We start from the raw sequence: 23,365 nt of genomic DNA, 5'->3' as shown, positions 1-23,365 counted from the left end.
CCCTGGAAGGGGCCTAAGTCTCCAGCCACATAGATAACCAGCCATCAGACTAATGCACAGACCTCTGTGCATGAAGTTTAAACAGAGCCAATGAGTTTCGTTAGCTTTTACAAAAAGAAAAAAAAAAGAGAGAGAGATAGGCAATAAATAAAGTCAAAGGAACCAAAGACGATACTGAAGAGAAGGAGAAACCTGAGTAAGAGTATTAAGAGCTAGTGCCTCCCACCTTTCTCTCAGGCAGCACATCCACCCATCAGCATCCCCCCGCCCAGCCCAATCGCTTAGCCAGCCCTTCCCAGTCCGCGGGAACGTAATGGAAGAGAACGAGGAGGAGTGACAATTTGTTTGGTGTCTCTAAGATTAATTTGTCTCCGTTATTTAATAGAGATGCACAGCACCAAGGTCCTGGTGTGCAAACAGGCTTGCAGCATGCCGACTGTGCAGCCCGCTTCATACATCGCTCCTGGGAAGGGAGGAACATGCCAGAGTGGGGGCAGAGGGCCGGAGAGAGCACGCACGCGCCGGAGAGACGAGGGGAAGCCAGGAGAGAGAATAAAAAAAATTATTGCTTTTTAATATTCAAAAACAGTTTGCAAAATTTAATCAAAGCAGAGGAAAAGCTAACATTTTTACCACTTTGACATTTTTATTAGTGCTTTCATAAATTTTTAAAACATGAATGGAATTAGTTTACAACACACACACAAAAAAAAACTGCCCTGAAAACATCTGGAAGAGACAAATAGGAAATAATAAAAAAAATAAATAAAAGGAAAATCCTCCAAGTAAAATTAGCATGTGAAAGAGGCCTCCACTGCAGAGACAGGAGCGGGGCTTTGCCCACTCAGTGGCCCCCGCAGTCAGCTCCAGTGGCATCCTTTCCCCAGGTCACCCATTCTGCTGAGGACCTTTCCAGCATCACTAAAATCAAGGCAAATTGGTTCTCTCCAGGGACAGCCCAGAGACACAACACAGAAGCCGCTGACACCTGACTGCATTCAGGAAATGGATGAGTGGGGAAACGGAAGGAGAAATGGCCTGTCTCCCTGATATTCCAGGGCAGCCTGGTGTCTCCCCACCAAACACACCTGCTCTATGGGATTCGTTTTTCAAGCATCTTTATCCAACAGATCACAGCAGGACTGAAGACCAAACCAAGGCAGCCAGATTTCATGACAGAGAAATTCAAAGCTTCTGGCTGCCTGAGCTCCCTGGGCTGCCCCAAGGATGGGGAAGCTGTCAGGAGCCCCTAGAGACAGGAAGGGTGGAAAAACTAAGACTGAGGCAGAGACGGGGCAGAGAGGAGGCCCAGGCTGCTGCTTAAACTGAGTGGTGCCTCTCCTCCCAGAGTACCACAAGGTAGGCCAGAGAGGAGAGCTTGGCTCTGAAAAACAAAACACACACACACAAAGTACACACCAATCCCCTTGAAAAATCAGATACCTAGTAATCCAAGCTCTAACTCTGAGGTGGGGCTCATCTGAGTTAGGCTCGTTTCTGATATATCCTTCCTCTGCCACTAAGTAGAAGAAACACTTCCCCAATGGAAAGACCTCCACAGCCTGGTGGGTTTGGCAGCCCTGGTGTCTAAGGAAACAAATACAGCCAGCTCCTCACTAACAATGTTAGCTGGGCCCACAATGAAATTTAACCTGTGACACAACTGTACTTTTCATTTAAACTTTCATTTGGAGAGAAGCAGTGTTTGGAGACCTGCAGTTTGTCCTGCTAATAAAGACAAGTGTTGGGACCTTTAAGGATGCCATTCATCTCTGGCTTTTATTAAATTCAATTTTCTTAAGCCCATGATACATTATGAAATTAGGAGTTGACATTCCTCTGGAAACAAAAATATCTATCAAACATAAATAGAAAAAAACCCCTCTATTACCAAGAATTTATGGCTTAAAGTTGATCTCTTTCCACTTTTTTACAAGCAGATGGTTTGTTTTAGAGATCTGAAATGTTATTATAGATCTAGAATTTTATTAGTATTTATTGTAAAATACTAAGCGCTTCAGCTCCCGCTCTGACCAGGACCGAGTCAGCATTCCCAGTAGATACTCTTAACACTTGGCCTTTGGGTTTCCCTACTACAGCTCAATCCTTCCTGCCACTGGCTTCCTCACCCCTGGGGAAATGGAGCCAACCTAAGTGCTCACACTCAAAATCACCCTCCCAGAGAGGGGGAACAAGTCAGCCTTGGCTCTGTATGAAGAGAGGTAACCCCTCTGAAATGTCTGCGGGCCAGCATGCAGCAGATTGGACCTATCCTAAACGCCTCTCCAACGTTGTTTGGCCATCAGCCAAGCCTTCTCTCCAAGACCAAGAACAAGGCCAATCTCAGAACATGACTTTGCAGGAGTCTTACCTCAGCACCACCCTCAGCTACTGTAACAAGGACCTTACACACTGGCATATTCTTTTGAGTCATGGAAGATGCAAAAGAGGAACTTCTGATAGAAGACCCTTTGGGGAGTTAGAACAAAAAGGACCTCACTTAGCTACTTCTAACCTTTCCATATTGCCCAGACAAGCCCAGAACCTCAAAGCACTGTTCTCAACAGCCCATTCATGGAAGAGGAGCCCCAGTCTGTACCAGCTGACAAAACTCTGCAGCCTGTACACCTGCGGTAGGCCAACCACTTCACAAGTCTTCAGCTGATAATGATCAGGGAGGGAACCCCAAAGCTATAGGCTGATCACATTCATCCCACCCAAAGCTTATGAAGATGTCCCTAAGTGCCAACTTCTAGGGGTAGCTGTTCGGATCATGAACCTGTTATTCTGCCTTTCCTCCTTTGCCCTCCCTCAATTTCCTCATTCCCCTTGGACAAAGTTTTTTAAAAGGAACAGTTGAGTGTCTGCTTGTGTAAAGGCAGCACCATGAAGGAAAGAAGAACTGGTTTGTATTTAACAGCCCTCTTTTCCAGCCCTAATAGTAATTTCACAATCCCTTACTTCTGTATGATGTCTGTATCCAATCAAACTACATGAGCATCTACTCTGTACAGGACCCTGGTCAGGTGTGGTAGTGTGATTTAGAGATAAGATGTGGTCTGCTTTGGAGAAGTACATGAACCAGAGAGCAAAAAAGCAAATGATGAACAATGCACTACAAGAAGTATTTTAATGGAGCAACATACCCAGGGTTATGCTCTTTATTATACGTTTTCAAATACATTTTCTCATCTTACCCTTTTTAATCCTGGAAGGTGAGTCGTATTGTCATCATCATCAGGTCATAAACCAATACTATTAAGCACCTGCTATTTACCAGGCAGGGGCTGGGTATAGACACAAAGGCAAATACAATCCGATGTGTCTCCTCTCTCCGAAGTGCTGGGAGCCTGGGCAAGGGGTAGTGAGGAGCTGGCCCCAACACCTTCAGAGACAAACACAACATGGAATCATTTCATTCTTTCCATTTATTGCTTACTATATGGCAGACAGTTAGAACTGGCCATGGAACAAGAGACTGGTTCCAAATTGGGAAGGAGTAAGCCAAGGCTGTATATTGTCACCTGGCTTATTTAACTTCCATGCAGAATACATCATGCAAAATGCTGGGCTGGATGAGCACAAGCTGGAATCAAGACTGCCGGGAGAAATATCAATAACCTCAGATATGCAGATGACACCACCCTTATGGCAGAAAATGAAAAAGAACTAAAGAGCCTCTTGATGAAGGTGAAAGAGGAGAGTGAAAAAGCTGACTTAAAAGTCCACATTCAAAAAACGAAGATCATGCATCCAGTCCCATCACTTCATGGCAAATCAATGGGGAAACAATGGAAACAGTGACAGACTGTATTTTCTTGGGCTTCAAAATCACTGCAGATGGTGACTGCAGCCATGAAATTAAAAGATGCTTGCTTCTTGGAAGAAAAGCTATGACAAACCTAGACAGCACATTAAAAAGCAGAGACATTACATTGGCGACAAAGGTCCTTCTAGTCAAAGCTACGGTTTTTCCAGTAGTCATGTGTGGATATGACAGTAGAACCATAAAGAAAGCTGAGTGCTGAAGAACTGATGCTTTTGAACTGTGGTGTTGGAGAAGACGCTTGAGAGTCCCTAGGACTGCAAGGAGATCCAACCAGTCAATCCTAAAGGAAATCAGTCCTGAATATTCACTGGAAGGACTGACGCTGAAGCTGAAGCTCCAATACTTTGGCCATCTGATGGGAAGAACAAACTCATTAGAAAAGACCCTGATGCTTGGAAAGATTGAAGGCAGGAGGACAAGGGGACAACAGAGGATGAGATGGTTGGATGATATCAGTGACTCAACTGACATGAGTTTGAACAAGCTCTAGGAGATGGTGAAGGACAGGGAAGCTGCAGTCCACGGGGTTGCAAAGAGTCGGACACGACTGAGTGACTGAACAACAACAGAGGTGGCAGACACTCTGCTAAATGGGCAACAGGAATGACGACATTGAATCTACCTAACAACTCATGAAATGGGAATCCTTATTAGGCCTATTTTACAGGACAACTAAGACCCCAAAAGCAGTTGTCACTTGCTCAAGGTTGCACTGCTAGTTAGGGACAGAGCTGGGACTCCAAATGGGGAAAATGAGACTTAAAGACAGTAGGACTGCTGCTGCTGCTGCTGCTAAGTCACTTCAGTCGTGTCCGACTCTGTGTGACCCCATAGGCGGCAGCACACCAGGCTCCCCCGTCCCTGGGATTCTCCAGGCAAGAACACTGGAGTGGATTGCCATTTCCTTTTCCAATGCATGAAAGTGAAAAAATAAAGTGAAGTCGCTCAGTCGTGTCTGACTCCTAGCGACCCCATGGACTGCAGCCTACCAGGCCCTTCTGTCCATGGGATTTTCCAGGCAAGAGTACTGGAGTGGGGTGCCACTGCCTTCTCTGAAAGACAGTAGGACTAATAGCTCTCAAAATCTGAAGGGTCAAGAAAGATCTGATTCTTTTAGTCTGAAAGACTGTCTTTAAGGAGCTCAGTGCTCTATCTCCTAAGAAGAAAGACTGTTCTTGAGTTATAAGAGCAGTGAACGTGAACCATCCAGGCAGAAAGTCCTGCAGGATTCCAACTGAAAAGCCTCCAGTACCGCTGCAGGGACACACACAGTGCTGGGCTCCGTGCTCAGGGAGGGTGAGAACTACGAGCCTTCAGTCTGCATCTCTAGCACCCAGGTCTGCTCCAGCACACAGACCCCACTCTCAGCTTTTGGTAAATAAACACATAAAGGGGCTGATAAATGGCAAGAGAGAAGCCAAGAGCGTGCCTCTAACAGGAAAATTCTGTTTTCACAGAGTTCTCCATAGGACCAGAGAGGTGAAGTGACCTACCTAAGGTGACAAGATGGGAGGTGGCAGAGCCAGGCTGCAAAGAACTTTCTACCAGATCCCCTGCCTCTCATCTCCCAGCCTCCCTCAACTGCTACAAACCACCAACGTCCCAGTTTCTGTGTGCCTGGGACCACAGATTCCTGGAGCAGTAATCTGCTAAAATTAGGACAGCTGGTCACCCTACACCATCCACCGCTACCTGCGCTACTAGGTTGTCCAAGGGCAGAGCACCACAACCCCAAAAGCTGGTCTGCTGATGATGGATGGGAACCAGCCACATCTTGACAACTAAGCACAAAAGCCTTAGAACTTGGATTTCTCAAGGTACCCATGGTTCCAAACCTATTGTATCTGCTGTCTCACTCAATAAAATGCCAGCTGTAAGTATTTTTTAAAAGGGGAAGGAAGACAGAGAGATAAAAAGGAAGCACCAAGCAAATATTCTTTTATCTTTTTGAGTAGAAGTTTCAGTTGGAGCAAAGATTTCAAATGCAGCTACTTTCTAATTGCTTGAGTAGGAACCCCAGTGATTCTCTTAATAAACTGAAGACAAAACTGCAACAGCATTTCAAATGAAACTTCACATGAAATTTCATACCCACAATCAGTAGCTTATAAGAAATAAATGTATAGGTTACTTTCAGGGTATTCAAACTCCCTTAAGCTAAAGTGTCTGCAGTGATAAGATTATATTCAAAGATACAACAACAAAAGGATTTTAAGCAGAAGGACTTTGGGTTAGGCATTTTTTGACAGTGGGACAGAGGGTTTAATAGTGTGGCATTCTTACAGACCTTTTCTCCAAAGCACAGATTCTTCTTTGCCCTGAGCCAATCTTTCTATGGTCCTCTCTGAAACGAGCAGGTCATTTTTCATGGCTCCCCCTTCTCAATCTAGGAACTGGCATTCCCTCAGTTTACAACTAATCTATGCCTTCTCTCCACCCACTGATTCAAAGTCCAAAACGTGTGCAGTCCTGCAGAGAAAGGTTTGACAAAATCCAAAAGCAACATCATCACACGACAAGGCAGAAAAAGTCGTACCTAGTGAAAACATGAATTTTATCCAGACAGAGATTTTTGGATAAAAGTTTCATGCAAAGGCAAGACCTTTCTCCAAGGGATCAAGGAGCCTCTTGACCACAGGGAAGAGGGGAAGTTGAGAGGGAGAAGGGAGAACTGCAGGCTGTGCTGGGTAACGAAGGGATGGTAGTTGACTTAACAGTTTCTCCTTTGGGGGGAAAAAAAAGACATTTTATGCACAAGGAGCTTATTTCTTAAACAAACACTCATGGTTTTGATTTACACCACAGCCTGCTCCTAAATAATTTATGGCGGGTTAAATTTATTGCCGAGCCCTGGCTGGCTGCAAATTCGAATTGCCAAATAATTAGATTTTAGGGCAAAGCTTATAAATTACCCGTCGATTTGTCCGGACTTGTTTGTCAGTTGCTTTGTGCTTCAGGTCATCTTTGGCATTTGGCTGTTTGGGTTTTAATTGCTGATTTACACTTTGACAGATGAGAGCTGATGCTCGAAGTTTCAGGACAAGGAAGGGTAAAAAATTGAAGCTGTACAAGGCTGATTTTTCACCTACACGTCCGTCTTCACCCATTCCCATAGACCCCAAAGCAATTAAAATATAGAAAAGAGGCTGAAAATAGAGACTGCTGTTCTTTACAGGGGGGAGGGGGTGCAAACTGAATTATAATTCAGATTTTACTGAAATCTGAAATTTTAGAAGTATATAATACCAATAAATGAAGGAGACCAAAGATCTTAGAAACTACATCCTCACCCAGGGGTGTACAAGCTGGTGTCTACACACACATGACTCTGAATCAGCCTCAGTTCAAACATCTTCAGATACTCAATTGTAAATAACTTCTGATGTTAGTGGCCTCTGTGAAGCTGACCCTTCCGGGCAGCAAACCACCAAATTATTTCTTTGCAGCTACCTGTATACCTACATTTGTCAGGGAATTAATTTAAACAAATCTCAGGTTGTGTGCAGGAGAGGTCCCCCAGGGGCAGCAGTCCAGGAGGGCATGGAAGTGGAAGGGCGCCAAATTCAACTTACCATTCTAATGGAGGGAAAAAACCTCTTTGGATAGTGCTGTGGCTCCGTCTACATGTTGATAGAGGACCTGCAGGCTCGCTTTATGCTCCCCAGAGAAGGAGGGCCGGCCTCCCAGCCACCTGCTGTACCCCAATAGCTTACTATGAGGCCATGAGTCAAAATAACATTAGCAGTAATTCTCCTAACAAGAGCTGACACATATAGCTATTACATGCCAGGCACAGTTCTAAGCTCTTATATTTTATCCTCCCAATAATCCTATAAGATTGGTACTATCATTAATCCCATTTTGCCAGTAATGCCAACTGAGGCATACCAAGTACAAGTAACTCACTCAAGGCAGGTCACACTGCACCACACAATGGTGGCGGACACCAGGCTCAGATCCAGAGGGTCCGTTTCTGGAGTCCGTGCTCCTCAGCACTCTGCTATACTGCTCCTCACAGAACAGCCTCTGCCTCAGTTCGCCTCACTTTGAGGGGAGGTTGAGCGTCCACATTCTGGCACCAGGGCACACGCTGCAGCCAAAGCCTGTTCAGTTAATCCCCCCATAGGGTGGGGAAAGTTATGTAACACAAAAGATGAATCAGAGGCTTGGTTTGACAAAGTCCTTTTTTTCCAATCAATGAAAATATTGCACTGAAGACCCACTAGCCAGGAGTGAAGAGGTGGGGCTGAGTAACAGGTGATCAAGACAGACCAGGCCCACTCAGGCAGAAAGTGGGCTCTGGCCAGGCAACTAGGAGAGAAGCCCAGAGAGGCCAGTTGGGCTTCAGGAAGCCTTGCACAGTAATCCCCACTCACAGTCCCAGGGCCCGCTAGTCTCTTCACAGAAGACAGCATCCCCCAGGGGAGCTTCATAGATCCCCTGCTCTCTGTGTGTGCCCGACAGCCAGATGCAAGGCCAGGGAAACAGTTGTGCTGCCATGACGGCAGATTTTCAAAATCACTGACCAGTAAGCAAGCGACACAGACTGACATCTTGTCCACACTGCCTGAACACTTCTCTTGCACACTGGCTCATAGGAATCCACATCTCCATAAGGCAGGCATCACTGCCCTATTTTATAGACGAGAAAGCTAAGGTGTTCAGTGGCTTAAAAGCACAGTCCCTTACAGGCAGCATAAATTCCCATCTCCTGGGAATTTATGAGAAATGCAAGTTTCTGGCCTCCAATCCAGACTTTCTGAATCAGAAACCCTGAGGGTGGGCCCAGCAATCTACGTTTTAAAAAGCTTCCAGGTAATTCTGAGACTTGTTGAAGTTTGAGAACCACTAGAGGAGTAGAGCAGTGTTTCTCAGACTTCGAATTACCTGACATCTTGTCAAACTACATTCTATCTAATGCTGGGCCTGATAACGGGCTTCCCAGGGGGCTCGGTGGTAAAGAATCCACCTACCAGTGTAGGTGGCACGGGTTCGATCCCTGGTCCAGGAAGATTCCCTGGAGAATAAAATGGCAACCCCCTCCAGTATTCTTGCCTGGAAAACCCCATGGACAGAGGAGCCTGGTGGGTTACAGTCCATGGGGGTCACAAGAGAGTCAGACATGACTTGAACAACAAGTGACTGAACAACAAGGGCCTGATACTCCGTCTTTCTAACAAGATCCCAGGGGCTGGGGATGCCACTGGTTCTCAGACCACATTTTAGCCAAGGTATAGTCTAGAATATCTGTGTGACTAAGTCCTTATCACAGAGACATTGACAAAAGAACATCAGAGCCCACGGTTCTTGGCTCTTAGAATAAACCCTTGCTCGGCCCACTTTCAACCCCCTCAGGTGACCCTTTATATCTGCCAAGCACTCCGCCAAGCACTCCTGGCTTCTGCCATCAGACATTTCATTCTCCTGGCTGCAGAGATCCACGGTGGAAAAGCTGACATGTCACATCCCAGAACTGTGTAGAGCAAGTTGACACATTTCTGTTAGGAAGCTTGCAAGAGGTCCTCCTGCCAAGGCAATGCCTGCTCCCTTCAAGAATGTGATCAAGACCCAGGCATCAGCTCCCCACAGAGCACTCATCATACTACTCTCTCCAGAAAAACATTTTCCTTCTACACAAATGAATCAGAAAGTGGGACTGGATACCTCTCCAAGGAAGACCTCTCATTATAGACATCAGCCAGGAGCTTTCTTTATACCCCTGGTCCTGATTAAGCCTAACACTGGCCACAGAGGTAAAGCAGGATCACAGCAATTCCTACAATAGCCTGAGGCCCCAAGCTGGAGACACCACACCATACCATGAACCAAGGCCTGCCCCTGGCATTGTTTCTCTGGTCACCTTACCTCTCTAGTGAAAGCAGACCTTATCAAAATTGCATGCTTCCTCCCAGTCATCAGTCCCCGCCTCCTCCGTCCCCAACTACCAATTCCTTTCGGGTGATCAGTTGGTTTTTCGTTCATACTTGCTAGTGCTGGGGAGAGGCGGGGAGCACAGACTGTGATCAATACAGATTCCCTGAACTCCATTTCAGACACTGCAATTTCAAGCCATGGCCCTCAGTTTATCACATTGGTAGAGCAAGATTCCAAGCTTTTCAGCCAATTATCGTCCTATCCACCATCACCATCTACTTCCCAAAGGACACGGTCAAACAGTTCATCAGATACCAGAGGAGTAAAGTAACTGCCTGCATCACCACTAAGCTCACTACGTCAGGCGTCCCTGACACAGGCCTTCAGTGCAGAGCACTCCATTTATAACCACCGCAGGTTTCCACTCTCCACTCCTCACCAAATCTCTTAGCACCACTGACAACCAGAGCCCACCAGTACCCCCAAAAAGCTATGAGCTACTAAAGAGCATGGTTCTCAAGCTTGTTTCTTTCCCAGCAGATCTAAGGGCTACAACACATAACTCTTCTCCATTCCCACCATCACCACCTTAGTCCAACCCACTAACCCACTTTCAAGTAATAGCTTCTAACCAGTTTCCCTCTGCCCATATTTAACCCCTTGGAACACCTTCCCTTCCATTCCCTTGAACACTGGCTAACGACATCTACTTCTGTTTCTTCTCTTCCACTCAACATTCACACTTCCTTTCCTGGCTCGCCGATTTTACTTTATCAACCTTACTGTGGACTCTGCACTTCCTTTCCTTTCAGCAACATCAGCACCTCCCAGTGAGAGCCTCTGCTAGTAGTTAGCCTTCAGACAAGTCCTTGGCTGGAAGGGCCTCCCCTGGACTAGACACTGACCAGTTCCACTGGAACAGTAGAACTCACACAACAGACATTTACTACCATGGACCAAGATCTCCTACTGGCCACTACAGACAGTTCAGTTCAGTTGCTCAGTCGTGTCCGACTCTTTGCAACCCCATGAACCGCAGCACATCAGGCCTCCCTGTCCATCACCAACTCCTGGAGGCCACCCAAACCCATGTCCATCAAGTCAGTGATGCCATCGAACCATCTCATCCTCTGTCGTCCCCTTCTCCTCCTCCCCTCAATCTTTCCCAGCATCAGGGTCTTTTCCAATGAGTCAGTTCTTCGAATCAGGTGGCCAAAGTATTGGAGTTTCAGCTTCAACATCAGCCCTTCCAATGAACACCTAAGACTGATCTCCTTTAGGATGGACTGGTTGGATCTCCTTGCAGTCCAAGGGACTCTCAAGAGTCTTCTCCAACACCACAGTTCAAAAGCATCAATTCTTCGGCGCTCAGCTTTCTTTATAGTCCAACTCTCACATCCATACATGACTGCTGGAAAAACCATAGCCTTGACTAGACAGGAGGGTCAGGGTCTAAACAAGCCCATTCCAAGGCAGTTTTACTTCAAATGAAGAGCTTCCATAACGCTTGACTTCCCCTCCAGAGTCCTCCTCCCTCCTGATTCTCCCAGTACCTAACCAGGCTTTGCCCATGGCAGCACTCCACACACACAAACCATCTGTGCCTGTCCTAGCCTGCTCACCCTTCTGCTGCAGACCTGCCAGCCTGGGGGGCAGGGGTGGGGGGTGCGGTTGGCTAATGTCAATCTGGGAACACTCTTGTTCCAGGCTTTTAGGCAATGACTCAATTTTCACAGCTAGAGCTCAAAACTCATCACATAAATGTATGACTGTGGGGCCTTTTTAAGTATTGTGAACACCTAGGATAAGGGGATAAAAAATAATCATTCCAAAGCATCTTAATCAAAATGATGCAGGATCCTTTTTCCCAACAAGACACAGAGATGGAGGAAGCATCTCCTAGTATCAGTTTTCCTCATGTCAGACAACTGATTCCCGTCTACAAAATACGAAATGTAACCAACAGAGGCGAGAGGAGAAACAAGACAGGACGGGGGCAGGGAGAGGTGAAGGGAAGCCCGAGACCAACCCTAAATGCTCCTCAGGATTTCACGCCCCTCCCCCTTCCCAAAGCACCGGCTTTCTTTCTGTGGCTGTTACCTGTTGCTGCTGCTCAGACGGACAGCTCATTTTGTCCCCACCTTCCACCCTCTCCAGTCTATAGCGAGTCATTTCTCTCCTCCTGCCTCTTCATTAATCCTTCCCTCCTTCCTTCTGTTCTCAGTGTTAAGTCAGCTAGCCATTTATCTGTTTGAAGGGTATAAACCTCCCCAGTTTATGGAAGGAGGTCTTCCCATGGGATGCCTAGCAGATTCAGATCCAAACTGCCAGTACTAGGAGCAGGGGGTCGGGGGTGATGTCGTCCCCTAGCCCTTGCCTCTCCCTAGAGACCTCACAGCCCAGACCAGTGCCACCTTCTAGGGCAGCTCCCTGACAATGCCTCAGGGCCTTAGCTCACATATTTCGATTTGACCCTCACCCTTCTGCCTCTCACACTTTTATTGCATAAAATTCTCTTAAACCTTTTTAGCTTTCATAGTCTCACTGATGTTCTTGAATGTGAAAAATACCATATTAATGATACAGACAATCATACTAGCCAAATGCTGAAATCACTGGCTGGGTTCTGAGACTTCCTTGGTGGTCCAGTGGTTAGGACTCAATGCTTTCAGGGCCTGGGTTCAATCCCTGGTTGGGGCCTGAAAGATCCCGCAAGCCACGTGGCACAGAAAAAAAAAAAAAAAAATTGCCAGTTCAAAGTCTTCATTCTCCCTCTCCCTCATTTTCAACTACCACACAAGCAAGCTTGCAATCCAGCTCAGTTTTGTCAGACTTTGGTCAGTTGGTCCTGGTGCATTCTGTGAGCACCTTCTTTTGTTCCTGCTACAGCAGTTCTGAGAGCCCTCGGGTCCACCTGGCACTTCTGACCTCCTGACTTTCCTTAATGGGGAGCTATGAGACCCCTCCAGAAGCAGGGCTGACCGTTCCCCTGCTCTGTGCGCCCACTGTGCCAAGTACTCACCCAGGCGATGGTGGTTATCATGTTCCTTGACTATAAGCCCCTTGGAGGGTAGGTACCATTTCTCGTTTTTATATCCTGGCATCTAACATAGAGGTTGAAGTTTTTATCCAGAGTAAAAAGAGGCTTTTTCATTGCCTCTAAGGTGGTTACCATGAGGTCCTCCCTATTCTTTTACGGACTTGGTTAGTTTTGTCATGTCCAACAAAAACCTTAAAAGGCAGCTCAGTGTCACTGGTAGTTTACAATCCCTGATTCCATTCACCATTCATCAATGGCCCCGTTCTTTACAGCTCTTCCCCACCACCAACCTTAGCCCAGTGTCTAACAAAATCTGCATTCCAAGAGCTGTCTCAGCCCTGGAGAGGCCACCAGATAATAACAGGCTGGGGGAAATGTCTCCTGATTTGCACTAAGTTACGTGGTTGATTTTGTTACCAGTGACCCAGCGCTTCTTCCCAAGGAAAGTTCCTGGTCCCACCCCCAGGCAACTCCAGAGCCTAACTACACACTATGGCAGGTTAAAGGTATAAACCCTGGGGAAGGTAGAGAAGCAGACTGAATAGTGCAAATAAACCCACTTCGATGTACCTCTGCTACGCCAAACACACAAGAGAGCGCCACCGTGCACCAGTGCTCGGCTCCCGAGATGTATATTTTACTTTTACATTGCTATGTCTGCTCCGAATAAAGAAGGGCCGTTCGGCTTTCACTTGAAGTTTCAACAGGGCCCGGACCCGGACACAGCAAATGCTTGTTCCCATTCAGGGAGCACTAGTGAGGAGCCACAGTGAGAGCCTTGGGAGGCCCATCCTGATGAGGGACCACCAGGAAACTGCAGCCTGTGGAGGGGGGGCCTGGGGAGGGGGCAGGGGAGGCACCACATTTATGGAAGCAGCAACAAAAAGGACAAAAGGGCCTAGTGGGCTGCCATTCCCACCCATCACTGGCCACCAATAGAGGAATTCATTTATAGTGACCCTGGAAGAAGAGATGTGCTAAAGCAGACATATAACTAAGAAGAAAGGCAATAATTGGTCTGATGGGCAGGGGAAAAATTATTCCAGGAGTTGAGAGCCTATGCAAGAACACTTACGGCTCACACAGTCATCATAACTCAGCCCCCTCAAGCATTTTGTGCTCTGCTTATGGTGTTAACTTTAATGTCTTAACATATAACACCATCCGCACTAACACAAAATACTACACACGCCAGATGAGGCTGAGTTATAGTTGCTGTGGGAAGCATAACTTTGAATTTCCTGATTTTGGTGCATTTAATCTCAACCATAATGTTACATTAACGTCGGTTTTGCATTTCATTTCCCAGTTTAGAAGAATAGAACAGCATCAGCGCCTTCGCCTGTCTGTACAGAAAAAGGAGGCTGGCTGACTGGGGCCATGGGCAGGTGGACCGCAACCCAGCAACTGGGCCCTCCTGCTAAAGAGCCTGACCCGACCCCTCCCACTTGGAGGAACCTGGACCAGGACGAGTGAAAGGCAAGGAAGGGGTGAGTTCTTTCTCTAGGGAATGACCTTTCCATCCACTTGCAAAGTGCAGGAACCAGGAGCAGAGAAGGGAAGAATCGGAATACAGAGCAACAGCAATGTGTGTGTATCAGGTGGGTGGGGGGGGGGGGGGGAGGGCTAGAGGCAGCCTCCTGCTGCTCAGCCTCAAATGGAGGAGGAGACCAATACAGTGTGATTTGTAGGGATCGCAATCAATTTCCTGTGAAGTTTTCCAAAATGTCTCTTTCACAAGACTAATAATGAGGAGTCAGCTTCAAATCACACCAAAAATCCACCAAATGCCCCTCTTCTATATTATCCCTTCTCCTGTCACCATCAACCCTCCCCCATCACCATCAACCCTGCCCTCCCCAAATACCCCAGCATCTGGACAACTTTCTATAAAAAAGAAATGCCTTTACTCATAGTTCTAACTCAAAATGCAGATGGAATCTCTTCAAGGTTTCCTTAAAAAAAAAAAAAAAAAAAGGCCCCTGTGGACAAAGAGCAAACACTAGAAAACCTCAACCCCAAAGGTCATTTTTCTCCAAGATATGGGCACTTGAATACAGATGGGAAGGAAAACAGTCAGTGGGGCTGCCGCGGAGCAGCGAGGAAAAGACTGCACCTCGGGGCCTGACCGAGCCTGATGGACAAACTCAGGGAGGGAGGGAAGGGGGCAGCCGGAACGTGTGCTCCCAGATCGGAGCCCTGGGCTACCCCTCCCTGGCCATCCGGAGGGCCCAGGTTACTTCCTCCTCCCCACGTTTTGTGGCCTACACCTCATTTCCCTCACTTACATCTGCTTTGGGCTTTTCTGAACACTGAGGTGGTGAGAGGACTTGCCCCCAGGTTAAAAGTGGCACAATTAAAGTTCCCACCAAAGCTTTCAGGCTGCTCCCCGGGCTTCAGGGTCACAGCCGTCGTCATCTGACGCACAGCCACACCAAAATGAGCAACGTGAACTCTCGCTGATTGAGGACAAGGCAGTCACGATTCTCAACCAGATAAAAACCCACTTTCATGTCAAGAAACAATTCCTGAGGCAAGAAAGGAATTGTACACCTCACATTCAGAGTCTCTAAAACATGGTAATCCACCTAAATTACGTGAAAAAATATTTTCAAATGAAAAATAGTCTCATATTCAACCTATACCTATCATGTCAATCTGAATCAAAACACATAAAACAAAATGAGTGCAAATACCAGAAAGGTGAAAGCCTGTTACTGGCAAACCAACCATTCCAGTTTCAGCAATCTGAACAAAGTACAAAAGTAAACAGCAAAAATTATGACAAATGGAAAATACCAGATGTTTTACCACATTTACAATCAGTATTGTTGAGTACAACTGAGTCTGTGCCTGTCCGTTTGTATGGTGGCAATCCTGTTGGATAGTCCCTACAAGCTGACTCAGGGACTTCTGAATGGCAGACACAGATGAGAGAAATGAAACCCACGCCAAGACTCCAGAGAGATCCTGGCCCAAAACTCGTTCCTGCCTCCTACACAAATGAGGGATATGATACACTCCCAGAAGAATCAGAAGTGCACTGCGTTCAACCATTCTCAAAGAGTTCAACTCTTGGGAGCCAGGCAGGAGAGGAGCTGGGGTGGTTCTGATTCACAGTCCAAATGCATCCCCAGGAGACATGCAGACCTTGTCCATGAAATATCTCTGCAGGTGGACAGTCACCAAGCCACTAGGGAGAGCTGACCAAACCTGTACAACATATTCAGGTTCTTTCACTGTCATGTCTAGAAGCAGACGCTCATCCCAAATCTCAATCTTTTCTGCTCCCATTCAAATTCTTTTTTGGTTTTTATTAAAATAACGAGGAAGTCATTATCATTCTCCTTGGAACAACTCCTTCCCAGTTTGGACAAAAAAATCAGTCACTAAAAGTATATTAAATTTTTTTTTCTAAGTCTTAATTTTTGTGCCTTTAATGATTCTTGCTCCTTTTATCCTAAGCTTCTCTCCAATTCCTTCACTAGCCATGTTGACCAAAAGACCTAACAATGTAGAGGCTATAATGAGAACCTGACCTGTGAAGAGTTCAGTGGAAGGACACAGCGTTATCTGGGACCGACAATCCCAGTTAACGCTGGGATTTTCCAATCCACCTTCCAACTTTCTCTGAATCCTGTCAGGACTCCACCACCTGCAAACTTTAGGGCAGATTTTGTTTGTTTGTTTTCAGAGAGAGAGGAGGGCTATACGTTGCCAATAACAGTAAGTCTCAGTCACTCTGGGCCACCCATCCCCTTCCTGAGAGCGGTCTGGTTCAACAACAGAGCTGTCTGGCCCCAAACTCACCTTCCTACCTGTTGATCACAGCATTGTAGAGACCTAATGAAGTAGAGATGCATTACATTTATCACTTGCCCTAGATCCACTCAAATCCATCACTATGTCACAGCAAGAAGTTAGATTGATCTGACAGGATTTGCTCTTCTTCACAAACCCATGTAAGTTACTACTCAGTACCCTATGCTCTTCTAGCTGTTTGTTGATTGATTATCTGACAATCAGGTCAAGTATCTTCTCTGGAATCACAGTAAACTAACGGGTCTATCATTTCCAAGATCATTCGTATTCGCCTTTTAAAGATAAGCAAGACAGCAAATGCTTCTTCCTGAGTTCTCTACAGCAACAACTAATGCTTTGCTAATAATGAACCAGGACAGCCAATTCCTTAAGTGCCCCTGGAATCACATCATCAGGGTTCATTGACTCTGGAGATAATCTTTAATCAGGCTCAGATCCTGGTGAACAACAGGAAGCCCAACCTCAAACTGGGTCCAGAAGGTTTCTTCCTTCTTGGGAAGGAAGTTGGTGATACAAGTGATTTAAGTCTGCACTGCATTACATTTTCAGCACTGCAATAAATTAATAAAAAGAACAAAAAATTAAAAGAACAATGTCCTTGAAAGAGAAATGAAAGGTAATACTGACAAACCAAACTGAGACATGAATCAAGCTTCATCTTCAATAACATTGGCAGAACCCTCTGGAGGACAAGAGAACAAAGCTACATCATTATCTCACCATATAATCTAACTGAAAAGTTCAGAAACAAACATACACAGGCAGGTGTCAGGAAGCAGAAAGCAGGAAATGTCATCAAGAAGGTACCCAGCAACCGTGAGGCTTCAGAAGAGGGCTGAATCCTGTGCAATAGGGATGTGTTAGATTTTTAGACTCAGGTCCTGCTTGGGCTTACTCAGTGACTGAAATCATCAGCAAGGGAGATAATATGGCATACTGGGGTATGGCTCCCTGATTCTCAACTCCAGAGAATCTATGTAACCAAGACTTCCACCCACCACCCAAGCACACCCATCACAGAATCTCCAGTAGGTTGGGGAGGTGGAGAGGATGACTCTACAGCGTGGGTAGGAGCAAGAGGCTGAGAAAATAAGTGGCTCAGGCAGCTCCCAGGCCGTCCTCCCTTTCACGCAAAGTTCCTTTCCCTAGGACGCTCTCCTCATACAGCTCCTGTCTTCTCAAGCCTCAGCACACCTGCTTTCAGTCCTTTCCCAAAGTAGACCACTAGCTTAAGGGAGAATAGGAAAGAGAGGAGTAGGGGAAGGTAAAAGCGTTGTGGTACCTGCTTTCTGGAAAATAATCTCCCATCTAAAGATAGAAGCCTTTCCTGGGAAAAAACCAACCATGAGAAATGAACCCAGTTCACCTGTGCAGGGCTTCTACCATCCTCTTGTCTTCCTCTAACTACTAAAAGCTACTCCCAGACCAACATGTCTACACAGCCCCAAATTACACACCTGATAATCCAGTCCTACAGGGAAGAGTTACAGTTCTAGAGTCAGGCACACCCAGGACCCCCGCACTATGATGAGCTGCCATATCAACCCCCAGGCACACCCCCAAAGCAAACACCAAGCACTCCAGTATCACAGGTGCACCAGTCTCTTGCTGCTAATCCAAGCTTCCTAGCAGCACTGCCTTAAAAGGTAAAAGATCCCTGAACACAGCTGGTAATTAAGAAAAAAAAGCAAGAAATGTTCCTTTCCAACAGTGCAACAATGGTTGAGTTGTCAAATGCTGTGTAACAAATCATCCCAAAACTTAGTGGCTTAAAACATCAATAATCATTTATTCTCTCACAGTTTTTATGAGCCAGGGATTCAGGAGTGGCTCGGCTGGTCAGTCAGACTCAGGGTCTCTCCTGAGGTTAAAGTCAGATGTCCACGGGGTTGTAGCTATCTGAAGGCTTGACTGGGGCTGGCAGATTCACTTCGAGACAGGGCCAGGAAACATCACTAGCGAGTTGGTACTGGCTTTTAGCTATCAGTCTCAGTTCCTGTACACATGCACCTCTCCCCAGGGCTGCCTGAGTGTCCTCAAAGCATGGTGGCTGGCTTCTTCCAGACCAATTGATCCGAAAGAGCAAGGTGGGCTGCGATGCTTTTCATGACTGAGCCTCAGAAGTCACACAGTGTCTTCCGTGCTGCCCCACTGACTCTACAGGGCTAGCTCTGATTCAGTGTGGAAGGGGAACTACCACAGGTGGGAATATCGGGAGGCAAGGATCACTGGGAGCCATCTTGGAGGCTGACTAACACAGTATTCCTTACAACATGCAGCAGCAGCAGGAGAAGGAAGGAGGGGAGGGAAAGGAGAGAGGAAGGATGGGACAGAAGGAAATATTTGATTCTCAAAGGCTGAGACCAGAGAGAAACAGTGTGCCCAGTTGCCTCCAGAGGCCTCTCAGGTCTGCCTCGCCCTAGGATGCCTGAGGCAAGTCTTGCTTCTTAGGCAGGAACTCCAGATGTGTAGCTAAAAGCTAAGAAGACAAGAGAAAGTGCCTCTGCGTCCCAGAAAGCCAGTCTCTCCTCCCTCCCTCCTTGCCCACCCCACCTTTGCTGAAGCAATGATGCAACAGTTACCTGAGGATGAATCTGTGGCTTGTCACACGTGGCCTCAAAGTCCAGCACTAAAAAGTAGTGATACCTCTGGGGAGGGAAGGACATCATTGCCGCCATGGATGCGCCAAAGCTGTGGGCCGCCAGCTTTCTGGTGGATATGGAGCAGAACTCCGGAACACCACAAGGAGAGAACAAGTGAGAGCCCAGCACTTTTCTTGCTCTTGAAAGCAAATATGAAGAAAATCGAGCTGCTCCAGTCTGTAAAGGTGCTAGCATTGAACATCCAGAAGCATCTAAAACTTAGGGGAGGAAAGTTAAAAAAAAAAAAAAGAAAGGAAAAGAAAGAGAAAAAAAAAAAAGAACAGAGTCTGGGTTACTCCCTCCCACCGTGGCCCTGTTCCATCTAGTCTTCAGGAATATTCAGACAACATGAACCACTCCCCAGAGTTTCTGTGCCCCTTTTCTAAATCCCAGTATTCATGACTGAAGCTCAAGACCCTAAACATTGGCCCCCACAGCATTATGACAGCTCTGAGTCTCCCAGACCATCTCAAAACAAGATGCAGCTCTGGCCTTGATCTTTAACTGGAGCTCTGAAGTTCAAAAGAGAGGAGAGACAAAAATGCTGTGGTCACGTCTCAGGTGGCAACAGTTAACACTAAAGCTAAGTTTCCCAAAGTAACCCGGGGTGACCCCATTGCACCAGTCCTGGGCGCTAAGTAGACTCAGACAAACAGCAGAAAATGCCCAGGATTCTGTCCTCAGCTACAGTCCGAGCCACTTGCCCCTGGCATTCCTTTCTGTATCTTGCCGTCTCCATATGCCTGCCTCCCTTCTTCCAATTGGAAAGCAGGCGGAGTCATCACAGGGAGCTTGCTCACCATAGTCTGGTGACTCCCCAGCCCCCAGACAGTAAGTGGCACCTGGGGGAATGAATGACGCCTGCAGAGCACAGCTGGCAACAGCCTCAGCCCTTTCCCACCCCTGCCTTTAGACTCTCTACTAGAGGCCTTGAATGACTGCAGGACTTTTTTAAATAGGGAAGAAAAAGAGAAAACCCAGATGTGGCAGTAATGGGAGCATTGCTAAAAATCTAGTAAAGTTTGCTGAGTGAACATGTGCAAAAAAAAAAAAAAATCCAAATCACTTTTCAAGTTTGCCCTTTAAATTTGCAGAATGTCTGCTCCTTAGAGGGCTAACAAAATATAAAAATCAAAGCCTAAGTTTTACTCACAAATAACTCAAGCTTCCTTAAAAAAAAAAAAAAAAAGAGGAATAAAGCAGAAATTTTGTGTTTTTCCCATTTCATACCCAATACTCAAATTCCCTCAACTTTAATCCTCAAAGTAAAACAAGAAATCTTGCTGCTCAATATGGAAACAGCCACAGTTTAAGCTTTCTGAAGCCCCATTCTGACAGATCCAAAAGCTTGTCTCTGAAAGACTGCAGTGGGCACTCGCTCCCTGCTGTAGCTCGGAGGCGGTCAGCAGCCAGAAGTCCAGCGCACCCTCAAGGCAACGATGTTACTACCACCTGAGTGAACACGGACAATGCCAAGTATTACTTCTCATCCCAGCTCTCCTGTGACACACAAACGGACCTACAATAACTTGCCTGTGTATTTATATGCTGGTGTGGGTCCACAATTTGCCTATTCCCATAGTGAGAGCCCATGTAGAACTAGGACTGGAAAGTATTTTAAGTTCTTCACGATCCCAGCACAAGCACAGTGCTTGTTTTCACCGTGGCTTCACAGCCTCTCCAAAAACACAGCCCGATCCCGCAGCCCAGATCCGGAGCCTGGCTTAGACAAAGGCTGGCTTGAGTTTCATTACGGAATCCCTTGGAAAGGCAAACAGGCCAACACTCCTTTGAAAGCTGGAATCCAAAATAACTCTCCACGTCACCCACTCCTGAACAGTACTAGAACCCTTGCTGACATGGGAGACACCAGTCTGCTCAGATTATACATTCTAGTTTGGATTCAAAGTCCCTCAGTGCCTTAGAACTCTTCTCTAGGTCCTCAAAGTCAGGCCATGTATAAGTACTTTTGAAAGTTTTAATGTTTTCCAGTGTATATATACTACGTAAAGTGTTTATGGCCAATCAGACCCAACTTGCCCAATACTGCAGGCAATTAAGCATCGTGATTAAGGAGCACTTCTGGGTTTGAATCCTGGTTTCACCACTTATTTGCTTGCCCATGGCACCTTGGGCAAGTTCTGTTCCATTCCTCACCTGTAAAATGACAATAGCAGCTCCTACTCCTTAAATGAGAGTGAAATGAGAGCAGGGTTTGGCACAAAGGGCTCAGTAAGTATTAGCTTACCATTATTACTATCATTCTGTTGGGTTATGCACACCTGGCCAACCCAGGACCCCCATACTTGGAGCCTATAAACCCAATGCATAAGGCAATCTCAGAGTAGCATCAACGTCTTCTGCATCCCCTGACTGCTCTAGACCTCCCATACCATATGCTATACATGCCCTATCCCCTGCCATGGACAACACATTGAGAGCCAGAGGTCCTCACAATGGCCAGCGCTTCCTTTCTCAACTGATTTCACCCACATCACAAAGCTTCTCTCTTGTAAAAAGTCTTTGAAGGAAATTCAAAAAAGAGGGAATCTATGTATACATATAGCTGATTCACTTTTCTGCTATTTAGCAGAAACTAACACAACAGTGTAAAACAACTATACCCCAATAAAAAAATAATTTTGAAAAATTAAAAAAATTTTTAGACCAGGCCTCCACATGTGTGCAGTCACTGGGTTCCATATTTCCCTTACTTCTAAAAATCGAGTTCAACTCAAGTCAAGAAAAAGAAGGCAGCTCTTCTCTTCCTACAAAATTCAGTCTAATAGCTTTAGAGCCATTAATTGTGGAAGAGGGAAGTAGAAGTCTCCATCAGCTGCAGTGGGAGGAACAGAAGAGAATGTGCGTTGGGGGGTGGGGGTAGGTATCAGCATTCATAAAGAGAAAGGAAGGTGTGATGCAGCGCACCACAGCCCTAGTCGGGTACGAAGGGCATCCACTGGGAGAGAGGGGAGAGAAGCCTGATGTGGGAGCCACAGGCAGGTAAAAGAAACACCCAAGAGGGGAAAGGGCAGTGGCAACAAAGGGAGATTAGTTACATACAGAGGGACTGATCCAAAAGGGGATTGCATTAAGGGTAACGGGACCAGGCTTCTCACTGTTCATATGCAAAGGGAAAAACATCCATATATCAAAGTGGAACTGGAAATATCTTCAACTGGAATTGGAGGTGAACTCAAGGTTTCTGACATATATGCTATAAAAATAAAGCTAGGTGTAAATGTGAGGATGAGTATATATCTACACACAAATATATAGACACATGTATACATAAAATCCCATGGACGGAGGGGCCTGGTGGGCTGCAGTCCACGGGGTCGCTAGGAGTCAGACACGACTGAGCGACTTCACTTTCACTTTTCACTTTCATGCATTGGAGAAGGAAATGGCAACCCACTCCAGTGTCTTGCCTGGAGAATCCCAGGGACAGGGGGAGCCTGGTGGGCTGCCATCTATGGGGTCGCACAGAGTCGGACACAACTGAAGCGACTTAGCAGCAGCAGCAGCATACATATTTTCTAGCTCTGTTTACTGAAGGGCCAGGGAGAAACACCACTCTTTGGAGAAAATGGCCAATTCCAGGGCTACAGCAGAGAAAGCACAAGATGAGCTTAGAACATCTTGTTGTGCCAGAAAGCAGGGAGATACTCAAAGGATGCAGAAGCCAGCTTGAAGGGGCTCCCACTGGCAAGTAAATAATATTAATGGATTATTATGCACTGAATAAAAAAAGGAAACCATGAGGCCTTAAGATAAAAATAAATGAATAATTTTAAAAGTTAAACTTTGGCAAGGGCATTCACATAGTTCCAAAGTATCTACCCACAGAATGCTTATTAACAGGGAGTAAGTTTACAGTGCAGAAGCCTAGCAGACATCTCCCCAATCCAGTGAGCAAAATGAACATCAATAAGGGGATTAATCAAAATCATGCATCACATGATAGGATGCAATGAGAAAATCAAAGCATCATTTCTGTGATATTTCTATCAAAGACGCATGAAATGAAGTGCAAGTCGCTCAATCATGTCTATGACGTGATTCATAGGGCTGCTTGACTCTTTGCGACCCCATAGACTGTACAGTCCATGGAATTCTCCAGGCCAGAGTCCTGGAGTGGGTAGCCTTTCCCTTCTC

The 23,365-nt window shown here is 46.3% G+C and overlaps 1 protein-coding gene and 1 non-coding gene across 12 annotated transcripts in view; both read right to left on the bottom strand.

Moving 5' to 3' along the window:
* Positions 1 to 23,365, bottom strand: part of ERI3 (ERI1 exoribonuclease family member 3) — a 130,894-nt gene that overhangs the window by 96,941 nt on the left and 10,588 nt on the right. For 9 of the 11 annotated variants that reach the window (XM_010803687.4, XM_005204831.4, XM_015466522.3 and 6 more), the window contains one exon: positions 19,148 to 19,425. In XM_010803687.4, the coding sequence (XP_010801989.1) occupies positions 19,148 to 19,425 (278 nt within the window). 11 annotated transcript variants of the gene reach the window in all.
* Positions 13,853 to 13,926, bottom strand: MIR2414 (microRNA mir-2414). The gene has a single exon (NR_031310.1). It is a non-coding gene; the product is annotated as a microRNA mir-2414 (primary transcript).

The sequence above is a fragment of the Bos taurus genome, chromosome 3, assembly GCF_002263795.3.
Source record: "Bos taurus isolate L1 Dominette 01449 registration number 42190680 breed Hereford chromosome 3, ARS-UCD2.0, whole genome shotgun sequence".
Classification (NCBI taxonomy): domain Eukaryota; kingdom Metazoa; phylum Chordata; class Mammalia; order Artiodactyla; family Bovidae; genus Bos; species Bos taurus.
The sequence above is the reverse complement of the archived record's forward strand: the minus strand, read 5'-3'. Positions and strand labels throughout refer to the sequence as shown.